The following is a 25,591-nucleotide window of genomic DNA, read 5'->3' on the forward strand; positions in this document are numbered from 1 at the left end:
ACTGGTTCAACTTTTTGGAGGGTAATTTCACAATTCTCTTAAAATTTTAAGTGTATTTGTTCATTATCAATTCCACTACTACAAATTTAACTTAGAGAAAAAACTGTTAAAGTATACAGAAGTAGTTTCATTGCGCTATCATTTATAGAAGAAAACAACTGGAAGCAACACAAATATCATCAACCAAAACTTAAAGTATTGAACATCTCCATAATACAGCAATATAGAAGACTTCAAAGAAGAATGTCTAAATGCTTAAAGGGAAAATCCATGTGTGGAAGGAAAAAACAGGAATCTCCCAGAAAAGATAATGGGGGGCACTTGGGTGGCTCAGTCAGTTAGGCATCCAACTCTTGGTTTTGGCTCAGGTCACGATCTCATGGTTTGTGAGTTTGAGCTCCACATCGGGCTCCGTGGGAACAGTACGGAGCCTGATTGGGATTCTCTCTCTCCCCCTCTCTCTGCCCCTCCCCCAACTCATTCTGTCTCTCAAAAATAAACAAACTTAAAAAAAGAACAAAGAAAGAAAAGATAATGGACAGCAAGTGTGGGCCGCAGGTTGAGGGAGAATAAAGGAAGAGTGCGTACCAGAAAGGCAGATTGACAGCTGTTCGTCATCCACGGGAGATGCTTTCTGACTGTTCCTCCCACCTCCTGCTTGATTTTCGAGTTTGAGTCCACTGCATGTCAGAGGAGCCTCCAGTGGACTTTTACAGTAAGGGTGGTCCAGCAACTTAGAACTAAGAATGTTCTGCTTGAGAGATCCATCCTCATCCATCTGGCATGAGCTCTCAGTCTTTTCGGACACAGGCCCATCTACATCACTCACAGACTGATCTGCCCCAGACATGGGCAGTTTTACTCTGTCATCACTGACAGTACTTGTCCGATTTTCCTGACCCAGAGTCATAACTTCTCTTTCGTTTTCTGAGATAAACATGTTACTAGAATCATGTTCTGATAAGGGGATATCATGAATCAGCTCTGTACACTCCCACTTAGGAGAACAGGGTGACTGGTCCCAGGTGTATGTGACACTACCATTCTGTTGGTCAGGGAATGCTTCATCTAAACTAAGCTCCTTGCCCAAGAAAGGGCTTCCTTTAGTGTGGCCATCAGGCACATGAGAGTTCTTTCCCTTCATCACAGCATTGCTGTCCATATCTGGGAAGTACGGTTGATGCCGACAAGAAGGGTCTTTAGGTTCTGGGGAAGGGAATGGGCTGCAACTGCCACCCTCACTGTTTTCCCTAAGGGTCTCTTGATGGTCCCCAGTGACCTGCACCCAGCTTCGCTGGGCTTTTTTTAGCTTGCAAACTTTGCTTTTTGTTCTGAAGTGCTGGGATCTGAGAATCCTGTACCGAAATCTAATCATGGATAATTTCTCATACATCATAAGAGGAGATACTTTTATTCTTCTATGTTGGTTAAGTTGAAACTTTTTTGGAATCAGGGGTCCCCCATTCCTGTGGTGCTCCAGCCCTTGGTAGCAGCCATAACAAAAGCGCTTTCTCTTATGGTTGCTCAAGGTGACCACAATTGTGCCACTCTCACCTGGACTTTGGCTCTCCCCATTGAACTTCATGGGAAAGTCAGAAGCTTGTGGCTCCGTCCCAGGTCTGTGACCACTGACCTGACCTAAAACACTATTTGCTGGTAAGTCAGCAACCGCCTTCAAGAGACTTTTATCTCCACAGTATTCATGGTCAGAGTTCTTTGTTGACGATAGCAGCCTCTCTGCTTGGAGTTTCAGGAGGGTCCTTGAGGAGGAAATGAAGTGTTTAGAGTCTTTTCTTTTCACTTTAGAGGGCAAAGTACTAACATTCTGAGAAGCCACACTGGACTTTGCCTTAGCAAAAAAAGGTGCATCCTGGATCCATGTCTTCTGGATTTGAAGGGCCTTCTTTCTGCACTGGAAATGCCTCAGCTGCCTGCTCCAAATAATTGGCCTTCCCAATTTGGCTTTCAGAATGCACAAGTGTTGGTGAAAGCAGAACTTCTTAAAGCCTCCAAATCCAGTATTCCATTTCTCAGAAAAGGCTAAATGGATTCCTTTCCTCCATAAAATCTTCTTCTGTTTTTTCATTTTTCTGATGCATAATGAGATCTTGATGCAGCTGTGAAGAGAAAGAAGAGTTACACATTTACCCTAAAAATGTCATTAAGATATAATCACAGCATAGAAGTTAGAAAACTCTTAGGGGCAAAAAAAAGCCTATGAAGTGCAATTTAGACTATCAGACATAACGAAATCCTTACCTGATTAAGGTTTTCCTCACAGTGAAAACTGGAAGACATGAATACTCTCACATGACCCCATTTGGTATAGCTGACTCTGACAGAAATGTCAAGATCATTTCCCAAAATGCAGTCAATTTCTGATGGAGTAAACAGGGTAGGGAGTCAGAAGAAAATCGGTCAGTGTTGACACTGCTTCTTGTTAGCTAAGTGACTTTAAGTCAGTCACCCAAATTCTGTGTTCTCATTTGTAAAATGAAGGATGGGGAAGGAGGGGGGACCACATACCATTTAAAACTGATTCCATATAAAAAGAGTGTGTTCTAGGGGTGCCTGAGTGGCTCAGTCGGTTAAGGGTCCGACTTCAGCTCAGGTCATGATCTCACAGTTCAGGAGTTCGAGCCCCGCATCAAGCTCTGGGCTGACAGCTCAGAGCCTGGAACCCACTTCGGATTCTGTGTCTCCCTCTGTCTGCCCCTCCACTGTTTGCACTCTGTCTCTTGCATTGTCTCAAAAGTAAATAAACATTAAAAGATTTTTTTTTAAAAGAGTGTGTTCTATACATCAAATTTTAGAAAGGAAGGGCGATACTTTTGCTGGGTATAGACATCTAGAGGCAGACAATGCAAGCAACATCAGTACCTCAAGAGGGAAACCAGCTTCCTCTTTGTCAGTCAAAAACTATGAGTGACTATGCAGGGATATGAGCCCATCAGGTGCTCTCACACAGTTAGGGTTCTGATTCTCAAGTGAATCTAAGTAAAAAAGCACATGCACACACACGCATATATGAAGTTCAGGGACACACTTATTAGGAATGATAGATGAAAATGATAGTCAAAAACCAAACAGGATCCCTCCTCAGATTTAATAAGATCTAGCACTACTGAAGGCTCTTCAGTGCAGAATGAAAGGTGTCGGCTGTTGTGGGTGGTGGGGCAGAAGAAATAATAGACTATGAATCAAAAAACTAATAATCTAATTTCAGCTTGCTATTAGCTTATTAAGAAAAGTTGTATTACTTTTTTGTGCATCAGTTTTCTCTGGGAAAAAAAAAAAAGGACTGAGCACATGTTTACCTAAGTTCCCTCTCCAAATCCCATTAAGATGAGAGAAATGGATTTTAAGAAGGGAAAACTCTCACGGACAAAGAAAATTAAAAAGCAGACAAGAAAGGGCGCCTGGGTGGCTCAGTCGGTTGAGTGTCTGGCTTCGGCTCAGGTCATGATCTCACGGTCCTTGGGTTCGAGCCCCGCGTCGGGTTCTGTGCTGACAGCTCAGAGCCTGGAGCCTGCTTCAGATTCTGTGTCTCCCTCTCTCTCTGCCCCTTCCCCACTCATGCTCTGTCTCTCTCAGTCTCTCAAAAATGAATAAACATTAAAAAAAACTTAAAAAAAATTTTTTTTAAAAAGCAGACAAGAATACAATTTTGAAAGAAGAAAGCACATAACTGAGTGATGAGCAGGCCAAAAGAATGAAAATCTAAGCCAGCAGCAGGGGAAGACCAGAAGCAAGTTACAGGACCTCAGAAAGGCTCAGGAATAGAAGCAACAATACCTATGAAGGTCAAGAGAAGGGAGTTCAAGGGGTACCTGGCTAGCTCAGCTGGTAGAGCCTGCAATTCTTGATCTCAGGGTTGAGTTCAAGCTCACGTTTGGTGTACAGATTACTTAAAAATAAAATCTTTGGGGCGCCTGGGTGGCTCAGTCAGTTGGGCAGCCGACTTCGGCTCAGGTCATGATCTCACGGTCCGTGAGTTCGAGCCCCGTGTCAGGCTCTGTGCTGACAGCTCAGAGCCTGGAGCCTGCTTCGGATTCTGTGTCTCCCTCTCTCTGACCCTCCCCCGTTCATGCTCTGTCTCTCTCTGTCTCAAAAATAAATAAACGTTAAAAAAAAAAAATTTAAAAATAAAATCTTTAAGGGGCACTGGGTGGCTCAGTCAGTTAAGCATCCGACTTCGGCTCAGTCACGATCTATTTGTGAGTTCAAGCCCCATATGGGGCTCTGTACTGACAGCTCAGAGCCTGGAGCCTGCTTCGGATTCTGTGTCTCCCTCCCTCTGTGCCCCTCCCACACTCATGGGGTGTCTCTCTCTCTCTCTCTCTCTCTCTCTCTCTCCCTCTCTCAAATAAATATTAAAATTTTTAAAAAAATAATAAAAATTTTTGTAAAACAAAGAAGGGAGCTCAAAAAGGAGGGACCCATTTAAAGTCTGAATAAGAAGCAGTTAGACCCCCCAAGATGCGCATTCTCCTACCCTGGCAGATAACCAAAGTTTTACTTTCTGGGGAGGACGAACCAGGCTAGTCAGGCACATCATGCACAACTGAAGGCAGGGGTTCAACAGGATATAGGATTTTACACAGTGAATTCCCTCCCCAACCCATTTCCCCATTTAGATCCCAGAAAAAGATTTATAGCTTAAGGAAGAGATCAGCCCTGGGAGCAGATACTGATTTTTGGGATGCCTCAACTAAACAGGCCCGAACAATTACCCTACACTATACCCCAAAGTTTAAGCAGTAGGACCCCAAATCCCTCCCCAACTCCACCCAGGAGGTAACTGCCCCTCCACTACCCAACTTTGGAAGTTTATTCTCCAGAAAGGGTAAAAGTGAATGAAGCTCTGCAGCCAGGGTGATCCCAGACACAATATGAAGATGGATTTATACACTAAATATATGCATCCCAACACTTTCCCACTCATTTCCCAGAACCTTGGCAGTTTGCTTTACCATCCAAGTAGGAAATTAGAAGATTCTTCTCTGGGGAATCTAATTAGTCCACAAGAAAATACATACAGGTATCCCCCCAAAATGGCCCAGGGTGGCCCACAGTACATCTCAAAGTTGCCAAGTCTCACCGCATGTTCTAAATTACCAAGCAACCTCTTAGTGGTTATTCTTTAAAATGACAGGAAAATCCAAGATTCACCAGATTTCTAGGGTTGACAAGTGGACCAAAATAAACATTTAAAAAAGCAAAAACTTACATAGAGAAGTCCACTTCAAAAAACTAAGGGAGGGGGCACCTGGATGGCTTAGTCAGTCGAGCGTCCAACTTTGGCTCAGATCATGATCTCACAGTTCGTGAGTTCGAGCCCCATATCGGGCTTGCTGCTCTCAGTGCAGAGCCCACTTCAGATCTTCTGCTCCCTCTCTCTGCCCCTCCCCCACTTGCACTCTCTCAAAAATAAATAAAACATTAAAAAAATTAAAAATAAAATAAAAATAAAAAACTAAGAGGAGGAGGAAACAGGAGTTCTTGTTTAATGGGTACACGTTTCCATTTAAGAAGATGAAAAAAGGAAAAAAAAAAATTAAAAAAAAAAAAAAAAAGGGGCGCCTGGGTGGCGCAGTCGGTTAAGCGACCGACTTCAGCCAGGTCACGATCTCGCGGTCCGTGAGTTCGAGCCCCGCGTCGGGCTCTGGGCTGATGGCTCAGAGCCTGGAGCCTGTTTCCGATTCTGTGTTTCCCTCTCTCTCTGCCCCTCCCCCGTTCATGCTCTGTCTCTCTCTGTCCCAAAAATAAATAAAAACGTTGAAAAAAAAAAATTTAAAAAAGAAGATGAAAAAACGTTCTGAAGATGGATTGTGGCCATGGTTGCACAGCAGTGTAAATGTATTTAATGCCACTGCACTGTATACCTAAAAATGTTTAAAACGGTAATAGTTGGGGCACCTGAGTGGCTCAGTGGGCTAAGTGTCTGACTTCAGCTCAGGTCATGATCTCGTGGTCCATGGGTTCGAACCCCACGCTGGGCTCTGTGCTGACAGCTCAGGGCCTAGAGTCTGCTTCAGACTCTGTCTCCCTCTCTCTCTGCCCCTGCCCACCTTGCACACATGCTCGCTCGCTCTCTCTCCCTCTCTCTCACACACACACAAAAATAAACAATTAAAAAATATTTTTTAATAAAATGAAATAAAATGGTAAAAATTATGTATATTTACCACACTAAAAAACAAGAGGGAAGGAAAAAAATCTAACAGTATCTTCAAAGTAAAAAAAAAAAAAAAAGTTATATCCACTGGGGGGAATATAATAGCATGTTTTATGTTGTTTAAGTTTGTTTATTTTTGAGAGAGAGAGAGAAAAAACAAGCATGAGCCAGAGAGGGACAGAGAACGGAAGAGAGAGAATCCCAAGGAGGCTCCACACTCCACGCAGAGCCCAACTTGGGACCTGATCCCACAACCATGAGATCATGACCGGAGCTGAAATCAAGAGTCAGATGCTCAACGAACTGAACCACGCAGGTGCCGTTTTGTTTTTGTTTTTCTAAAGGAACAATCAAAAATAATAAAGGGACCTTGGAAATTTAAAAGAATTGAAAAACTCAGTAAAAAGTAAAGGGCTAATATCCCTAATATAAAGAACTTTCTTAAATTGAGGGATAAAGAAAAAAAAAAGCCTGATGGAAATATGGGAAAAAGACATAAGGAGACATTTCACAAATATTTTTAAATAGCTCTTAAACATAAGAAAAGATGTTCAACTTAAAAAAAAAAATGGGCAAAGAAGGTTGGGGAGTTGTGCAAAATGAGTGAAAGGAGTCAAAATGTAAAAACTTCCAGTTATAAAGTAAGTTATGGAGATGTAATGTATAGCATGGTGATTATAGTTAATAATGCTGTACTGTGTATTTGAAAGTTGCTAAGAGAGTAAATCCTAAAAGTTCTCATCACAGGAAAAAAAACTTTGTTACTAAGTATAGTAGATGTTAACTGGACTTACTATAGTCATCATTTTGCAATGTATACAAATAGCAAATCATGATGTAGAACTGAAAATGATATAATGCTATATGTTAATTATACCTCAATAAAAACGTGGGCAAAAACTGTGACAACACATTCTGTTGGTGGGAGAAAAGAAACTTTCATACTTTGCTAATAGGAATACAAACCGATAAAATCCTTTTGGAGGAGAATTTGATAATATCTAACAAACCCTGGTATTTACCTTTTAATCTAGCAGCCCCACTTTTAGGAATTTATCCTTAAGATACACCTCCAATAATAATGAAAATACAAAATCAAGGTTAGTCATTACAACATTGTAATTGCAAAATACTGGAAACCTAACAGGAAGGTAGTTGAATAAAGTATGGTTCTTCCACACACTGAGTGAAGCTATAGAAGAATAAAAATGAACTCCATGAGCTAACATGGAATGATTTCCAGGGTAAGTGAAAAAAGCCAAGTTCAAATAAGTATTAATACTATGCCACCAAGACATGACCGTGGCACATAGACACCACAATTGCAAGTTTGGGGAGTTCCCAAAACCAGCCTCAGGTTTGGCAATTTGCCAAAAGGACTCACAGAGCTTACTGAAAACTATTATATTCATAGTTATGGTTTATTAAAGCTGAAGAATATGGATTAAATCAGCCAAGTGGAGAAGCACATAAGGTGTTCTAGCACCATGAACACAGGAGAACTTTACTGTCCTGACATCAGTGTATGACAATATTGCCATCTAGGAAAGCTTACCTGAGCCTTGATATCCAGAGCTTTTACTGGGGTTTTTAGGCATAACTGTTTGCCCACAAGACTGAGCTCAGTCTTTCAGCCCCTCTGGAGATCCACTGATACCAAAGTCATTACCCTAAACTACACTGTCAGTCCTTCTGGCATGGCCAATCCCCATCCTAATTCATGCTGTTAGACTGTTGGTGATCCAAAGCTCCCAGGCAAATACAGACATTCCAACAAGGCATGACATTCCAAGGGCTTAGAGATTACCTCCCAGAAGCCAAGGATAAAGGCTTGCTTTGGGGGCAAGGTTAAATTCTTTACCATGTAGCTGCTTCTCATGAAAGAAAAATTACAAAAATATACACATATATCTGCCCTTTCGTCCCCCAAGACAAAATAAAATAAAAATACAAACATGGGAGGATAAACCAGAAACTAATGAGAACAATAACATACAGGAAATTATAGATATGTATAGGATGAAAGAATGACAAGGAAAGGGCACAGGGATGAGAGAGAGTGGTACTTCTCTAAGCTTGCCTTTTTATAAAGTTCTGACTTTTAAAACCATGTTAATGCTTCATATACTAAAAAATATATACAAATAGGGGTGCCTGGGTAGCTCAGTAAGTTAAGTGTCTGACTTCAGCTCAGGTCATGATCTCATGGTTCATGAGTTCAAGCCTCGCATCCAGCTCTCTGCTGTCAGTGTGGAGCCTGCCTCAGAATCTTTGTCCTCCACTTCCCTGCTCACGCTGTCTCAAAAATAAATAACTTAAAAAATACATATATATATACACACACACACACAAATAATTAAAATCAACCAGAATGCAGGAGGACTCCAAAATGAAATACAAATAGCAAATGAATGACAAATAAATAACTATACTGAAAAAGCATGAAAAAATTAGCCAAAGTAATTTTCAAAAACATTTGGACTGTACAGGACTAGAAACAAAAGGACTGTATACAAATACTGTACTTTAGTTAGCAAATTAGTCTTCACAGATGAATGAGTTAATTTTGAAACTATTTTGTAAATATTCTAGTTTTTTTAGTTAAGTAGGCTCCACACCCAACATGGGGCAAGGGTTATATGCTCTATCAACTGAACCATCCAGATGCCGCAACTTGTAAATACTAAAACTGAGTACATAGGAAAATAAGTTGTAGATAAATAGAGCTAGGTTTTTCACCACTGATGAAAGGAGTAGCAGATAATGAACAGACTGAGACAGGTTTGAATCTATAATGACAGAATGAAATCAGAAGTATCCATATGAGTTCATGATTTTATATATACATATATACAGATATACATCTAGAAATGTGCACACATGTGTATTTCCTAGCTCTACTTAGCGTAGAAGCAGTAACATCCCAGTAGTAATGAATACCCCTAGCACCCAGATCTTGGTTCCCATTTTAAAAAATGACTGATGCCAGAGCGGGAAAGAGCAAATAGATGAGCCTGGAATATCATTATAATGCCAGAAAGCAAAAAAAAAAAAAAAAAAAAAAAAGGGCCCAAGAAATTATGACATGTCAAAAGAACACAGGAACCAACCTAAAGAGACTTGCCATGGTCAAAGACTCTGAGCAACTAAATATATAATGACAGTAATGGATTATAAGAGCAAAACAAATGTCCTAGTCTGCAACAATATATGACTAAATAAATGGGGAGAAAGGGACAGCTCTCCTTACACAGAATTTCAAATTAATAAATACAGAAGGAATAATGGAAGTAGAAAAGTTATAATTTGCAACTCATAAACAACAGACTCAGGAAAGAAAATTACAGGAAAAAATACAGTGAGAAACAAGATAGATACAGTCTCAAAGTATCTCCACAAGATACTTAAAATCACAAAGGGAAAAGTTGTACCTTTCAACGGAAAACCTGACAAACATCACCTTAGTCAGGTGATCAGGGCTATCATCACCAGTAGTAATAAGATATGATGTTCATATGCCTCCTGATGTAGCACAATGTCACTTGTATGATGTATCACCTCTGTGATGTTATAAATGTATAACCTGAATTTAATCATAAGTGAAAACAGATAAGGCCACACTGAGGGACGGATACTCTACAGGATAACTGGCCAATACTCTTCAAATGTGTCAAGCAGGGGTGCCTGGGTGGCTCAATTGGTTAAGCGTCTGACTTCAGCTTACATCAAGATCTCACAGTTCATAAGTCTGAGCCCTACACCAGGCTCTCTGTTGTCAGCACAGAGCCCACTTCAGATCCTCTGTCCCTCTGCCCCTCCCCCCAGTGCACACTCTCTCTCAAAAATTAACGAACATTTAAAAAAAATGTGTCAGTCAAGGTCATGAAAGACAAAAAGATTGAGGACCTGTCCCAGATTAAAGGACTAAGCCTAAGACAGGATAACTAAGGCAACATGTAATCCTGGATGGGGTCCTGGTCCAGAAAAAGATCACATGTTAGGCCATAAAACAAGTCTCAATAAATTTAAAACTGAAATTCTATTATGTGTCTTTTCCAACAAGAATGGTATGAAACTAGGGGCGCCTGGGTGGCGCAGTCGGTTAAGCGTCCAACTTCAGCCAGGTCACGATCTCGCGGTCCGTGAGTTCGAGCCCCGCGTCAGGCTCTGGGCTGATGGCTCGGAGCCTGGAGCCTGTTTCCGATTCTGTGTCTCCCTCTCTCTCTGCCCCTCCCCCGTTCATGCTCTGTCTCTCTCTGCCCCAAAAATAAATAAAAAACGTTGAAAAAATAAAAATAAAAAATTAAAAAAAAAAAAAAAAGAATGGTATGAAACTAAAAATCAATGACAAGAAAAAAAAAGAATTAAAAAACACAAACACATGGAGGCTGAACCACATGTTCACCCAATGGGTGAACAAAGAAATCAAAGACACCAAAAAATACACGGAAACAAATGAAAATGAAAACACAGGGTCCAAAATCTTTGAGACATGGCGAAAGCAGTTCTGAGCAGGAGATGTGTAGTGATAGAGGCCTACCTCAAGAGAAAAAAAAAAATCTCTCGGGGTGCCACCCGGGTGGCTCAGTCGGTTAAAAGTGTCCAACTCTGGATTTTGGCTCAGGTCACAGTCTCGTGGTTTGTGGGTTCAAGCCCTGCTGGCAGTGTGAAGCCTGCTCAGGATTCTCATTCATATTCTCTCATTCATATATTCTCTTTCTCTCCTCTCTGTCCTCTGTCTCCCCCTCTCTCTCCCTCTCCCTCGACCTCCCCATGCTAAGTAAATATATAAACTTAAAAAAAATCTCAAATGAGTAATCTAAACTTACACCTAAAAGAACTAGAAAAAGAAGAATAAAACCCAATACGAGTAGGAGAAAGGAAATAATAAAGAACAGAAATAAATAAAATAGAGACTAAAAAACCAATAGAGGGGCACCTGGGTAGCCCAGTCGGTTAAGCATCCAACTCTTGATCTCAGCTCAGGTCATGATCTCCGTCGTGAGTTCAAGCCCCACACTGAGTTCCAGGCTGGGTTTGAAGCCTACTTAAAAAATAATAATAAATAAATTTTTAAAAATAGAAAAGACCAATGAGGGGCACCTGGCTAGCTCAGTTGGTAGAGCATATGACTCTTGATCTTGGGGTCATGAGTTTGAGTCCCACATTAAGCAGTAGAGATTACATTAAAAAAATATTTTTAAAAAAGAAAAACAGGGGTGCCTGGGTGGCTCCATTGGTTAAGTGTCTGACTTCGGCTCAGGTCATGATCTTGCAGTTCATGAGTTTGAGCCCTGCATTGGGCTTTGTGCTGACAGCTGAGCCTGGAGCCTGCTTCAGTTTCTGAGTCTCCTCTCTCTGCCCCTCCCTCACCCATGCTCTCTCTCAAAAATAAAAAAGTAAACATAAAAAAAAATTTAAAAATTAAAAATTAAATTAAAAAAAGAAAAGAAAAAAGGGCAAAAGGAAAGAAAGAAAGAAAGAAAGAAAGAAAGAAAGAAAGAAAGAAAGAAAGAAAGAAAGAAAGAAAAAGAAAGAAAGATTATAAACCGGAAGATCAAGGTCTGAGGGAAAATTATTTTCAACACAGAACTTGAAACTCAGCCAATTCATCAATCAAAACTGAGCATAGAAAAAAGGTTTTCAGAGATGTAAGTTATCAAAATACAGAACTACCATGCATCTTTTTCTCAGGGAGCCACATTTTGTCACACTCTGACAAAACGAGGGAGTAAATGAAGAAAGACCTGAGACCCAGGAAAGATCCAAAACAACACACAAGAGAAATCCTAAAGAAAATGGTAAAGAAAGATCAGAGTGACAACTATGCCTCAAGCCTAGAGAGCCACCAATCCAGAAGAAAGAGGTCAAAAGGATTTGGGAAAGATGTCTCCAAAAATGTGAAACTGATAGGATTTCTAAAATGTCTGAATGCAAAGACAGATGAGATACAACTGGAAGAGAGCTTGAAAATATATTTAGCTTACTAAAAAGACTACTCACTTTAGGGACAAGAAAAAGTTGCACAAGAAAGGAAAAACAGTCACTATAAATCATAGAGTACTACATAACTTAGCTGTGATTACCATTTACATAATCATAAAAAGGCAAACACTGCTCTAATCAAATGGTTCTCAACCAGACACTCCATATCATACCTCTCAGTCCAGTATTTAGAACTGTGTGGGAAATTTTTGGTTGTTACAATGAATTTAGGTTGGTATTGATATTTAGTGCCTGGTATAATGCTAAATATCATGTAACGGACAGGATAATGAAGCACCGTCTCATCCAAAATGACAATACTGCCCCTATTGAGAAAAACCGCTTCTAGCCAAAATTACAGAATCACTACACAGTGAGGATAGATGGGACAGCAGACGTGTACATGTATGTAGAAGTGAGGAGCACATGTTAAAGAGAAGTAAATCTTTATCTTCCATAGTCTACAGATAAAGCTTAACACTAGGAAATCAAAAGTAACATTAAAAAAAAAAAAGCTAATTTAGGGACATGCTGTCGATACCAAAAGAACAGCTCAAAGACTTGAAAGTGGCTGTTGCTGGGAAACAGGAAATGGCAGAAAGGGGCAAGATTCTGGGAACTAAGTCAGGAAAGAGGGCTAGAGGTTTCTCCTTCAGTATACATTTCTCTACTTAGTCCCTTTTATTTTTTTTAACATTTATTTATTTTTGAGAGATAGAGACAGAGTGCAAGTAGGGGAGGGGCAGAGAGAGAGGGAGACACAGAATCCAAAGCAGGCTCCAGGCTCTGAGCTGTCAGCACAGAGCCCAACACAGGGCTCAAACCCACGAACTGGGAGACCACGACCCGAGTCAAAGTCAGATGCCCAACCGACTGAGCCACCCAGATGCCCCTCTACTTAGTCCCTTTATAAAGCACCTACATCCCATCCTCAAATAGGCAAGGTTCCCTCAGACCAGAGACTATTTTACCCTCTCCACACCACATACTAAATCTTTAGTTATCCTGTTTTTATGTATAGGGAGAAGAAAATGTCAGATCTGGAAGGATTTTTCTTAAACAGACTTTCAATCACTTATGTATATATATTTTAGTCTCACCTTCACCTACATGTCCACAGTCCATGACACTACTCACTAACCCTGAAACTTTTAAAAGGTTCTGAAACACAAACATGACTACTTGTCAGCTTTCTCCACTTGTTGGTTTAGGATTCAGCTTTCTCAAGTCTGTTAATCAGTTACCACTAGTCTTTTCTGCTTTCCAGCTTCCAGAATGTGGGGCTTGAACTCACCACCCCAAAATCAAGAGTTGCATGCTCTGACTGAGCCAGCCAGGCACTCCTCACTTCTCTAATGGAGTTTTTAGGCTGCTGTGGAATTAAATGTGTACATTCAATCCAATTTCCTTACCATAACACACTGCTAAAAAAAAAAAAAAAAATTGCTAAACAAAATGTACGAGCCCATTTTTTGCTAAGTGGAAAAAGCCGTGTATTTTGAATATTTATAGGGGAAAGCATGTCTAACAGAATTTACACCAAACTACTAAGAGTTTAGGCCCACAGTTCCTAAACTATGTGCCAAGGAACCCAAGGGTTCTGCAGTAAATTCAGAGGGATATCACAAAGCATTCTAAATCAGAGGGGAGAAAATAATATTCTTTATCTGTCATACCTATCAAACACGTGACAAACTACCAGTTTAATACAATTCAGTTTCAAATTAGATCATAGTATATTCTTTCTAATGACATCCTATCTTTGCAAAGTTGGGTTTTTGTTGGTTACTGTGATGATTAAAAAAAAAAAGTTTGCAAAAATCTATTTGAAATAGGAAATGTGGGTAGCAGTGTCTAATGATTCCAAGGTTTGAGAAGTTCTCTAGTGCCCAACCAGTACATTGGGTAATTGATTATTTAAGAATAAAATAAAAATACTATATTGTCTTTCAACTGATGTGTATTTAAAAAAAATTTTTTTTAAGTTTATTTATTTTGAAAAAGAGGAAGAGAGAATCAGTGGGGGAGGAGTACAGGGCGGGGACAGGGGATCCAAAGCAGGCTCCGTGCTGATAGCAGAGAGCCCGACGTGAGGCTCAAACCCACAAACTGCCGAGATCATGACCTGAGATGAAGTCATACGCTTAACCGATTGAGCCACCCAGCTCCTGATGTGTATTTTTTAAACAACTATTGGGTTGCTAGACTATAAGTACTTAAGTTGTTTAGATCTAATTACTTAATAAATTACTAGTTATTTAATTATTAGGCCTAAGGATACTATGAAAAAGACACTAAGGGGGCAGTAAACAAAGAAAGTTTGGGAACCTCTGGTTTAGGGTATTATATTTTACTTTTTTTTTTTTTTTAAGGTTTTTGTTGTTGTTGTTTTAGGTTTTCTTTCTTTTTGGGTGGTGGGGCGGGTCAGAGAGAGAAGGAGAGCGAGGATCTGAAGCAGGCTCTGTGCTGATAGCACCAAACCCCATGCAGGGCTCAAACTCACAAACCATGAGATCATGACCTGATCCAAAGTCGGACACTAAACCAAATGAGCAACCCAGGTGTCCCTTTATCAATGGAAAAAGAAATTAAAATAAACTTAATATGAAATCCAAATACATTCTCATTGTGCACTACCAACATAAAAGGAGATCTGGAATTTATTCTTCCTAATACTTAAATGTAATAATCACTGGGAAATCTTAATAAGATGTTTGTCTGTTTATTTATTTATTTAGAGAGAGAGAAAACGAACACAAGCAGGGGAGGGACAGAGAGAGAAAGAGAGGGAGAGAGAATCCCAAGGTGGCTCTCCACTGTCAGCACAGAGCCTGATGCAGGGCTCAAACTCACAAACTGGGAGATTGTGACCTGAGCCAAAATCAACAGTCAGATGCTTAACCGAGTAAGCCACCCAGGCACCCCTATAAAATGTTTTTTATTCTAAAAACACACACAGAGCTACATAATTATGAGCCAATAACAAATATAGACTGAAGAAGGGGGTAAAAAAATGTATAATTAAGATCTTAAAAGTCCTGCCCAAATTAGAGAAACTATCTGAACTGTACCTTAAAAAGTTAATCTAACATATTTCTTGGTGGTGGTTATATCACCAATAATGCTGAAGTTATAAAGATATAGAAACATCTTTCAAATTTCAATTCAATAAATGAGTTTTTACAAATATGATGACATATGAGTGTTCAAAAAATTATTATAGTCTAATGTGAGAGTCATTTGAACAGGTATTCACAAATGTAATGAATAGAAGGTCAAATTGAGAGTATTATGGGAAGGGGCACCTGGGTGTCTCAGTCAGTTAAACATCCAACTCTTGATTTTGGCTCAGGTCATGATCTCACAGTTCCTGAGATCAAGCCCCACATCGGGCTCCACACTGACAGCATGGAACCTACTTGGGATTCTCTCTCCCTCTCTCCCCTTCACCCCACTTGCACTCTATGTTAAAAACAACAACAACAGAGTATTATTCTGGCAAAGGGTCAGGAGGAAAGACCTCTCTGAAGAAATTATTTTTAAGCTGAGACAAAGGATGATAAATGGTTACCAGGCAAAGGGAACAGATCAACAAAAGCCCAGTACAGTGAATGCAGTATTCAAAGGAAATGAAAGAAACTTCAGGATCACTTGGAGGAGGACCCGGAGAATAGAAAATGTAAACTAATGGTGCTGCTACTTAACATAAAGGTAGTGTCAAGCCACTAAAAGATAAAGAGGGGTACAAGACCTGATCTGTATACTTACAAAGATCATTCTACCTGCCGTGTACAGAATGGCTGGGAGAAGGCCAGAGCAAAGGAAACCTGTTAGGAGGCTGTTGCAGGTAAATATAGGCAAGGTGCAAAGTCACTCAGATTAAGAGACAATGGAGAGAAACAGCAAAGTGAATCAATCTTGAGACTTTTTAGAAGACTGTGTGGAGGGAGAGGAGTAAGAGTTTTGGTATGAGCTACTGGGTAGATGGCTGTATAATTTACATGGAACAAATGGAGAAAGACTGGAGGAAGGTTATACTGGCTATGTCTTTAGTTTTAGACATGGCAGACTTGAGGTGACTGTAGGAAATTCATCTGGATGTATACTGCTGGATATACAGGTCAGGAAGTCTAAAAAAAGGATACCACAGGAATTATAGTTTAAGCCATCAGCTTATAATAACTAAAGCTACAGAAACTGATAAACTCACCTAGGGAGACTCTGTAAAAGGTAGAAGCAAATGCACCCTAGGGCAGTATTCAGAGGAACTCTGGGATGTAAGAGTGAGATAAAGGAAGACTACTTAGCAAAGGAAAATGACAAGGAATGATCAGAGAAATAGGTAGAAAATCAGGTTAATGTGGTATCAGGAAAGCTAGAGAAAGTTTCCAGAAGAAGAGAAATGGTCAAAGGCTGTTGAGAGCTCCAGCAAAATAAGGACTGGGGTACCTGACTGGCTCAGTCAGTACAGCATGAAACTCTTGATCTTGGTTGTGAGCTTGAGCCCCATATTAGGTGTGGAGATTACTTAGAAAACAAAAAACAAAACAAAACAAAACAAAAAAGATAAGGATTAAAAAGTCTCCATTTGATTCTCATGACATTTGTAAGTCAAATTTTAATAGAATGGAGAGAACAAAAACCAAGATGGATTGAAGAAGACAATATATAAAACTGACCAAGAAGCCCAAGTAAATACGAGATAGACAGGGTAGGGGTTTTTTTGTTTTGTTTTGTTTTGTTTTGTTTTGTTTTGTTTTTAACGGAGACAGTTGTTCATATGTGAATGCTCCATACTATACTTATGGAAAAAGATGGCAGACTGAACATATTTTACTCCTACTCCCTCCAAAATCCCATTAAAATGAAAATAAAACATTATTTTAACTTTATTTTTTAAGATATGAATTATATACAATGAAATGTATAGATAAAAAGGTTTTGGGTTTTTTTAAAGCATATATACACAAAATGGAAGAGGGGACAACAAAACCTTTTGGAACTTGGAACGCAGATTGACTTAAAGACTGAAAAAAGTTAATCTCAAGTTCGCAAAGGGGAAGCAATCCAGTTTATGCAACAGTGCCTCAAAACAGATCAGGAATTGGCAGCATCAGGTTTTATAAGAGAGGTGTAAACATGGTGCTAAAAATGAGACCAAATCATTTAGATAACCTCCTACTCTCCACAAAACCAGCCAACTACCCCTATCTCACCTTTACACAAGTATGGAGAATTATTTTCTATACGAGAACAGTGCTGTCCAATGAAACTTCTGCAATGACAGAAATATTTTATATCTGCCTTATCCAACATGGTAGCCTTTGGACACATATGGTTACTGACCACTTGAGATGTGTCTGGTTCAAATGAGGTATTTACTCTTTAATTTTAATCACTAAATTTAAGTGGCTACATGTAGCTACTGCCTACCATATTGGACACTGCAGCTCTAGAAGGTAAAACAATGGATTCCTGGCCCAGTTAAGAATATGGGTATCATACTGAAAATAGTTAACCAAACATAAAGAGTTTACACACTAAGGGCTAAAATCTCTATCCCTTCACTCAGGTTAGCTACCAGACTGCTGGCAGCCAGCTTAAAAGCTCCAAGCAGGAGATCTGAAGATTTTTTTTTTTTAAGATTTTATTTTTAAGTAATCTCTGTACCCACTGTGGGGCTCAAACTTACCACCCCAAGATCAAGAGTTGCAAACTTACAACCCCAACTGAGCCAACCAGGTGCCCCTGAAGATTCTTTTTTGAGGAATCTAACTTGCTCAAAAGGAAAGCCAAAGATACTGCTACTGAAGGTTCTCTAAGAGTCCATCCAGTGTGCTCTAAAATCGACAAATCTCAGGGCGCCTGGGTGGCTCAGTCAGTTGAGCGTCCAACTCTTGATTTTGGCTCGGGTCATGATCTCACAGTTTGTAGGTTGTAGCCTGCATCAGGCTCCTCTCTGACAGTGCAGAAGTGCAGAGCCTGCTTGAGATATTTTCTCTCTCTCTGCCCCTCCCCCACCCTTGCTCACTCTCTCTCAAAATAAAAAAAAAATTAATTAGGGGTGCTTGGGTGGCTCAGTCAGTTGAGCATATGACTTAGTTCAGGTCATGATCTTGCCATCCACGAGTTCGAGACCCACACTGGGCTCTGTGCTGACATTTCATAGTTTGGAGCCTGTTTCAGATTCTGTGTCTCCCTCTCTCTCTCTCTCTGCCCCTCCCCTGCTTGCTTGCTCTCTCTCTCTCAAAAATAAACATTAAAAAAAAAATTTTAGGGGCGCCTGGGTGGCGCAGTCGGTTAAGCATCCGACTTCAGCCAGGTCACGATCTCGCGGTCCGTGAGTTCGAGCCCCGCATCAGGCTCTGGGCTGATGGCTCAGAGCCTGGAGCCTGTTTCCGATTCTGTGTCTCCGTCTCTCTCTGCCCCTCCCCCGCTCATGCTCTGTCTCTCTCTGTCCCCCAAAAAATAAATAAACGTTCAAAAAAAAATAAAAAAAAAATTTTAATTAATTAAAACAAATGGTATCCCATTATGCTCTCAAGTCCTCACAGAAGACTGCCTCAAAGACCAGCAAATGACTTCTATTAAACTCCACTTTTCACTGGGTCTTCAAGTTGTTATTACCCTCAGCCCGCCTTGGTTTCTATGTTAAACCTGTAATATCAGTTTAGACTAAAACTGGAACCATGGGTTCAGATTTATCCTTTTTAAGTACCTCTAACTTGAAAATTTTGCTGGCAAAATATGAAATTCAACAATTTTTAAAACATCAGAATTAAGGTATTTCAGCCACAAAAATAAAAAAATTTGGAGACTCAGTAACGGCTTTTCATCTCAGACACATATCATGTTTCTCTAGACTTGAATTCACAGACTACATATCTGTTAACCTGGGGGTTTTAAAAAATATTTATTTTTGTAATCTCTGCACCCAATGTGGGGCTTGAACTCATGACCCCAAGATCAAGAGTTGCATGCTCTACTGACTAAGCCAGGCAGGCACCCCTGTTAACATGTTTTTTTAATTAGCAAATTTAGAATGCCCTTTGTCATCTTGTTGTAGGAAGTTAACATGCTAATCAACAGGGTCACTTTTAGAAAATAATTCAGCATCCTATGGACTTGTGATGTAGGGTCTATTTGTGGCTCTCCTACTAACACAGAACAGGAATACTAAAGCAATGAGGTTACTGAAGAATAATTTGAGAATGAGTATATCTCCCTAAAAGAGAATGTTCAACTCTGCCTCGTTACCTTAGCAATTCTGAAAATATTACAAAAAATAAATAGTCAAGAGGTTTTCACTATAAGAAAGATACACATGAAATACTGTTACCGCCTAATCAGTTGACCCTTTCCAGGCATCTATCAAAATTTTTTAAATATTTATTCATTTTTGAGAGAGAGAGAGAGAGAGTGTGTGTTGGGGAGAGGCAGAGAGAGAGGGAGACAGAGGATCCACAGCAGGCTCCAAGCTGAGAGCAGAGAGCCAGATGCCAAGCTCGAGCTCACAAACTACAAGATCATGGATGATCTGAGCTGAAGTCAGACACTCAACCGACTGAGCCACCTGGGCACCCCATCAAATTCTTTAAACCAGTGACACATTACAACTTAACCAAGAAAAGAAAAGGGACTAAAAATTCAAGGACAAGCTTAAATACCAAGAGCCTCTAGTTAAATTAGGGGTTTATAAGGCAATTAGAGATGTTTAGAGCCCAGTGCTCAAACTGTGTTTCACTGGAAGCTGACCAGCGATACAGAGTGGTCATACATACGAGTACACATGAGGATAGAGGAAGGGGTTTAAAAAAAAAAAAGTCTGTGTATAGTTGACTGGGTTTATGATAAGTGAGAACAACAGCAAAATTTTCTTAAATAGAATTTTTCCATGGTTTGTGAAAGCTTGGCATAAAAGCCTACTAAAAAGCTGATTTACAAAGTGATATAACCTTTATATAATTACGCCAAAAAACAAACCTAAGCAACATTTAGTAAGAAACTTTATTGTAAAAGTTAATACTTTCATCAAAGAGCTTTAAGGAGTGTTAATGCATAAGAAACTACAAAAACAGAATTATACTGAGCCACTGACTTAAAGGACTTATCTTCTGGGCTCAAGGTGGTACAAAAGAGTACTACTGATTCAAGTAAAGTGATGTGTTAAGGAAAGGAAGAGAAAGAAAAAAATTAAAAAGGTATAGAAGGCAACAAATTAGTTGGACATTACATTTCATCTCTGAGCCTGTTTATAAACTAATATATGAAACCTGCTCTACATCTGGGTTTTCAAAACTTGAGTATCACCTGAGAAGCTATTTAAAGAACACAAATACCCATGTGCCACTTGAGATCCACCCAGGCACCTGGGGTTTTGTTTTAATTACCCCAGCCGATGCCCAGCCAGGTTTGGAACCACTGGATTAGATAACCCTCAAGGTCCCTTTCGTGTCCATGAGCTAAAATTCCCAACTGACAATTCTGTGTCAAAGGAACTGAAGAGTGCACTTGGCTACATACCGCATGGCAGCCATTGTCATGTTCCATTAAGGAAAAGGAAGCATCCTTAATCTGTCTGAGCAAGCAACTGTAAGAACAGGTGCAACTTACTCAAATCACTTGGCTGCATATCTGCTTACTCCTCCCCAAACACTTCTCTAACTTTGGGTCTACTCAACCTCAGGGGCACCTGGGTGGTTCAGTCAGTTAAGCCTCCAACTTCGGCTCAGGTCATGATCTCACGGTTCTTGGGTTCGAGCCCCACGTCGGGCTCTGAGGTGACAGCTCAGAACCTGGAGCTTGCTTTGGATTCTGTGTCTCCCTCTCTGTCTGCCCCTCCCCGACTCACACTTTCTCTCAAAAATAAATAAAACATACGGAAAAAATAAACTTCAGAGTGGGGTATGTTCTACTCTCTCCAATACAGAGAAAGGGCAGCTCCTCAGATTAACTCAGGACTGTAACGTCCAGCCACTCAAAGGGTCAAGTTCTTGTTCCTATTCTCTGCGCATTTTCAATTAACACTAAGTGTTTTAGAGGCAGAGTGAGGGGTCCTCAGAAAGATGTGCAAAGAATTTCTTCTAAAGCAGGCCAAGGTGTAAATAAAGCCCCTCCAGCTTTTTATCCTAGAAAGGGCCCACTGGACAAAACAATCTTGAGTAAGGAGCAAAACTGATTTAGGTTATTCCTCATATACCAATAATGCTTATCATTAAACATGAGACATCTGGTTGGCTAGGAGAGTCTGACCTCGTCCTAATGCTGCCCAACCCAAAGCAGAGCCCACAGTTAGGTTCTAACCACATAAGATACTAGTTTCTCCTCTGGCCCCCTCCTCCATAGCAAGTGTAGTTATTCTGAGTAAAAGATGTAATTAAGAACCTACCATTAAATGTCCAGGATATTCTTAAATCCAAAACGTTTAATGGCTGATGTTCTGCTTTTTTCACTGCTCTTCATTCTCCCAGGTATTTATGTAGGTATAAGAAAGCTCCGCTTTACATGTGGTTAAAATGTCTAAGTGTCTAACACGAGATTAAAACCACTAACAAATGGCAGGCTAGGATTTTAACTCCGCTCTTCCGACTTAAATACAAAACCCTCATTTCCCACATCCTCTCAGCGTCTCTCCTCCCCCAACAGAGTGGCCCAGTGGAAAGGGGGTTGATACTGCCCAGCATAGACAGAAAAACAGAAAGCCTCATAGAAAACAGACTTCCCACCATCCTAATGTTTAATTGTGCCACACACATTCGCTACAACAGGGTCTTAAGAGTGTGCGGGGGCAAGGAACCAAAGGCAGGAAGGAAGCAGAACTGTCCGAACAAACATAAACTCTCGGCTTTCAAAACGGCAGTAGCGGGAGGACCTCTAACAGCAGCTCTTCCTCTCAAACCTTTCCCCGGCCTCAGGAGGGGCCCTAGCTTTCTCCGCTTCTACGTCGTACAGTTCAAACTGGAAAGAAAAAGGGGAGGACAGAGGTCCCTCGGGACAAGCTCCCTTCCGGCCCCCAGAAAGGCAGAGCAGCGCTCAAGGAGAAATTTGCTGCCTCCGGTTCGGGCGTGGGGGAGGGCAGCGCTCGAGGCCTCCAGGCCGGGGTGCTGAGCTGGCGCGCTCTGGCGCGGGAATGGCCAGCAAGCCCGGTCCGTAAGTCATCCCGATTTGACACCGGGCACCTACTTACCTACGTCGCTCGCTGCCGGCACCTGCCCCACCGCGGGTTCAGATACTGCCGCAGCTCAGACTAAGGCCCCGCCTTCGCCAGCTCTAGGGAACCCGGGACAGTGAGGAGGTGTCCGGCCTGCTCACAGCGGCCACGGCCACCGAGCTTCCTTTGCAGCCTCCGCCGCGACGCCGGCGCTCACTTACATCGTCACCTCCTTTCGTGCCCTTCCGCCTCAGCCCCGCCCGTGCCCCGTGCGGGCAGCGGAAGAGAGAGTGGCAGGCTGGCGCTGGGGGCGTGGCTCCGCCTTCCCTCCGCTTCCGGCGGCGCGTTTCCCCGCCCCCCGAGACGTCCGCTTGACGCGTCCTGCCGCGCCACGGGGACTCTTACCCGCGCCTCTGCAAGGGAGGGGTTTGGTAGAAACAGTACCTGGAAATTGTAGAGGCTCGGTAGGGCTGCTTTGAGACTTTTCTGTTCAGCCCCCTCTCACCTTTATAACCCCAAAAGAGCCAAGGCAGACCACAACTACTATATGGCCGCTCCCCCCGCTAATCCCTTTTTCCCTTTGGCCCAAAGCGAAAGACCACATTCCTGTTCTGGATGCACTTTAAGGCGTGGCCCAAGCTTTTCTTTTCTGGTTTTTCCGTGATCCTACCCCTTGGTATAGTAATGTGCCTCTTCATCTGTGCTCCGCCTGTGAGGGAACAATTCCCCTGGAGAGGAGAGCCGGGTCTTATTAACGTTATAGCCCCAGCACCGAACGGTGTCTGGCCTACAAGTGCTTGCTTAGTAGGTGTTCAGTAAAACTGTTACTTTATTTCTTATGAAGAGAGAAAAGTGGCTTCAGCCTGGTACATTGAGGCACTAGTCACTCAACATTTTTTTTAACGTCTTTATCTTGCAAGCCCTCAGTCTAATTGTGGGGAGTCGTAAATGGATAATACAATGTCTAGACAGAAAATACAGCAGATGTATAGTGGAAAGTGAATTCCATTTTGGACATTCGATTTGGAATAGAATGGAGGTGGATACAAATGAGTATTACGGGTGGGGTGCTTGGGGCCCTGCGCCCCGTAGGAAATTCTCAGGCATCGTCTCTTCAACTGGAGTTTTTGCTTCATTCCCTCCTTTCCTCTGAGATTCCAATTACATGTGTAAGACTATTTGACCTTGTACATCATGTGTTCTAACACTCTGTACCATCTTTCTTCTCACTTGATGCTTCAATTTGAATGTTTTCTATTATCCTATTGTTTTGAGTTTCCTAATTCTCTCTTCTGTGATCTTCAGTCATTTGTCAAATCTATACACTGAGTTCTTAATTTTTAATAATGTATATTCAGGGTTTTGATTGTTTTATACATTTTATGTAGATTTTATATCTGATGAAAATCTCCAGCTTTTCATTTTGTTCATCATTTCTTCTGTTTTCTTTATCATGTTTTGTTTGTTTGTTTTTCCTCCCTCCGTCCTTGTTTGCTAACTTCAATGTTTTGATCATCCTTGGTCTAGTTCATTGATTCATTATTCTCTTTTAATTATCTGTCATATTTTCCTGCTACTTCACATGCTCGGTAGATATTATTTTCTTGTGTACATAAAAGGATTGTAGAGCCACCACATGATATCATCTACTGGTGAGGATTCCCCCTTCCCTCTGTTAGGTTGGTAGAGAGGGGCTAGTCCTCGGAGTCTAATCAGGGATTGAGATGGGTCTTGGCAAGTTTGTCTTCCTAGACTCATTCTACCTCTTGTTCATCCCTCAGGTGTAGCTCAAGTTTTTGATAGAAAATCTGTTTCCTCAGCCCTAAAAGACTATAGTACTTCCAGTTCATTCCTCTGGGGCTTTGAGCTTAGTTCTTTAGCCTCCAACCAATTGTGCTTCAAAATATGAGAAATGTCTTGCTGAGCTGGAAAAAAAAAAAAAAAGAGGGAGAGAGAGAGAGAGAGAGAGAGAGAGAAATTAGCCATGTGTTTGAGGAGGCCATGTCCCTCTAATGGGGTATGGTTTCCTAAGTACCATGACTTTTTTTTTAAGTTTTGGTTCAGTCCCATAGCCTCCCAAGCAGGTCTCAACTCAGAAAATGCCCTACATGGAAAACTAGGTATGCATGGGGGCGCTTCTGCTTTCAGTCAGTCCCAGTAGCCCACTAAAAGTTCCTCTGGGTGTTCTTTGCCCCCATAGGCTGCCTCTGCCTAGATTAAGACTGATTCCCAGCCTGTCCCTAAAATCAGCAAATGTTTCCAGAAAAAAAACCAGCTAGTGATTATCAACTCACCTTACAAGGGCTCTCCCCTCTCTGGAGTTTTTGTTTACCTCAAGTTAGATAACAAGTCCTTCTTACTTCACAGCTCTCTGATACATTTTAAACTATGATATTTTTAACTTATTCTGCACTTTCTAAGGTTGTTGTAGCAGGAAAATTGTCCTGTTACAACCTACTATGTCCTATTTGGAAGGAAAAGTCACTTGTAAAACTCAGTTATAGCATGTCTACAATGCCCAAAGTATAAGTGATACCTTCAGTTTATAACCCAAATCCTCACATTTCTTTAGACTTAGACATTTATATAGATTCATTCCTCACTACAAAACCCTTCTGCAAAATTTTTCCATCCATGATTTGGTAGACTTTTTAGGAGATTAAAAAAAATAATAACCATAATTGAGCTCTTACCATGTACTCAACATTTTATGGATATAACATTTTACTTTGACAACAAACCCTTGATATGGGGATTTTTCTATTTTTATAAATGAAAAGACAGAAACTAGAGTTAGTCATAGGCCTAGAGCCATGTACCGGGATCCATCCGATCTTAAAGTCCCTAAAAAAATACTATTTTGCTTTCCCTTTAGGGTTAAATACTCTACAACTGTACTATAAAAAAATAGCCACTAGCCACATGTAGCTATTTTAATTTAAACTAGTAAAATTTAAAATTCAGTTCCCCAGTTACACTAGGTGCATTTCATATGTTTAATAACTATATGTGGTTAAAGGCTACCATAATGGAAGACAAAAATATAAATCATTTCCATCATTGCAGAAAGTTTTACTGGAAAGCTCTACTCTTAGATTTTTATAGAAAAAAAAGGAAGATTTTATAAGAACAAAATACTTTGAGTTCTTCATATTTTAAAAATTTTTGTGATCTGGGGTACCTGAGTGGCTCAGTCAGTTGAGTGTCTGACTTAGGCTCAGGTCATAATCTCGGGGTTTATGAGTTGGAGCCCCACATCAGGCTCTCAGCTGTCAGCA

General features: G+C 40.8%; 1 protein-coding gene across 4 annotated transcripts in view; it reads right to left on the reverse strand.

Annotated features, from left to right (window-relative positions):
• Nucleotides 1–22,543, reverse strand: part of SENP5 (SUMO specific peptidase 5) — a 51,037-nt gene extending 28,494 nt beyond the window's left edge. The window contains exons 1-3 of one of the 4 annotated variants that reach the window (XM_030330655.1): nt 22,350–22,542; nt 2,260–2,378; nt 589–2,117 (exon numbers count right to left, since the gene is read on the reverse strand). In XM_030330655.1, the coding sequence (XP_030186515.1) occupies nt 589–2,086 (1,498 nt within the window). In that variant the 5' untranslated portion in view covers nt 2,087–2,117; nt 2,260–2,378; nt 22,350–22,542. Of the gene's footprint in view, nt 1–588; nt 2,118–2,259; nt 2,379–22,349 lie in introns of all 4 variants that reach the window. The other 3 variants (XM_030330656.1, XM_030330658.1, XM_030330654.1) reach the window with 3 other exon arrangements.
• Between the last annotated feature and the right edge of the window lie 3,048 nt (nt 22,544–25,591).

Source organism: Lynx canadensis, chromosome C2, assembly GCF_007474595.2.
Source record: "Lynx canadensis isolate LIC74 chromosome C2, mLynCan4.pri.v2, whole genome shotgun sequence".
NCBI classification, from domain to species: Eukaryota; Metazoa; Chordata; class Mammalia; order Carnivora; family Felidae; genus Lynx; species Lynx canadensis.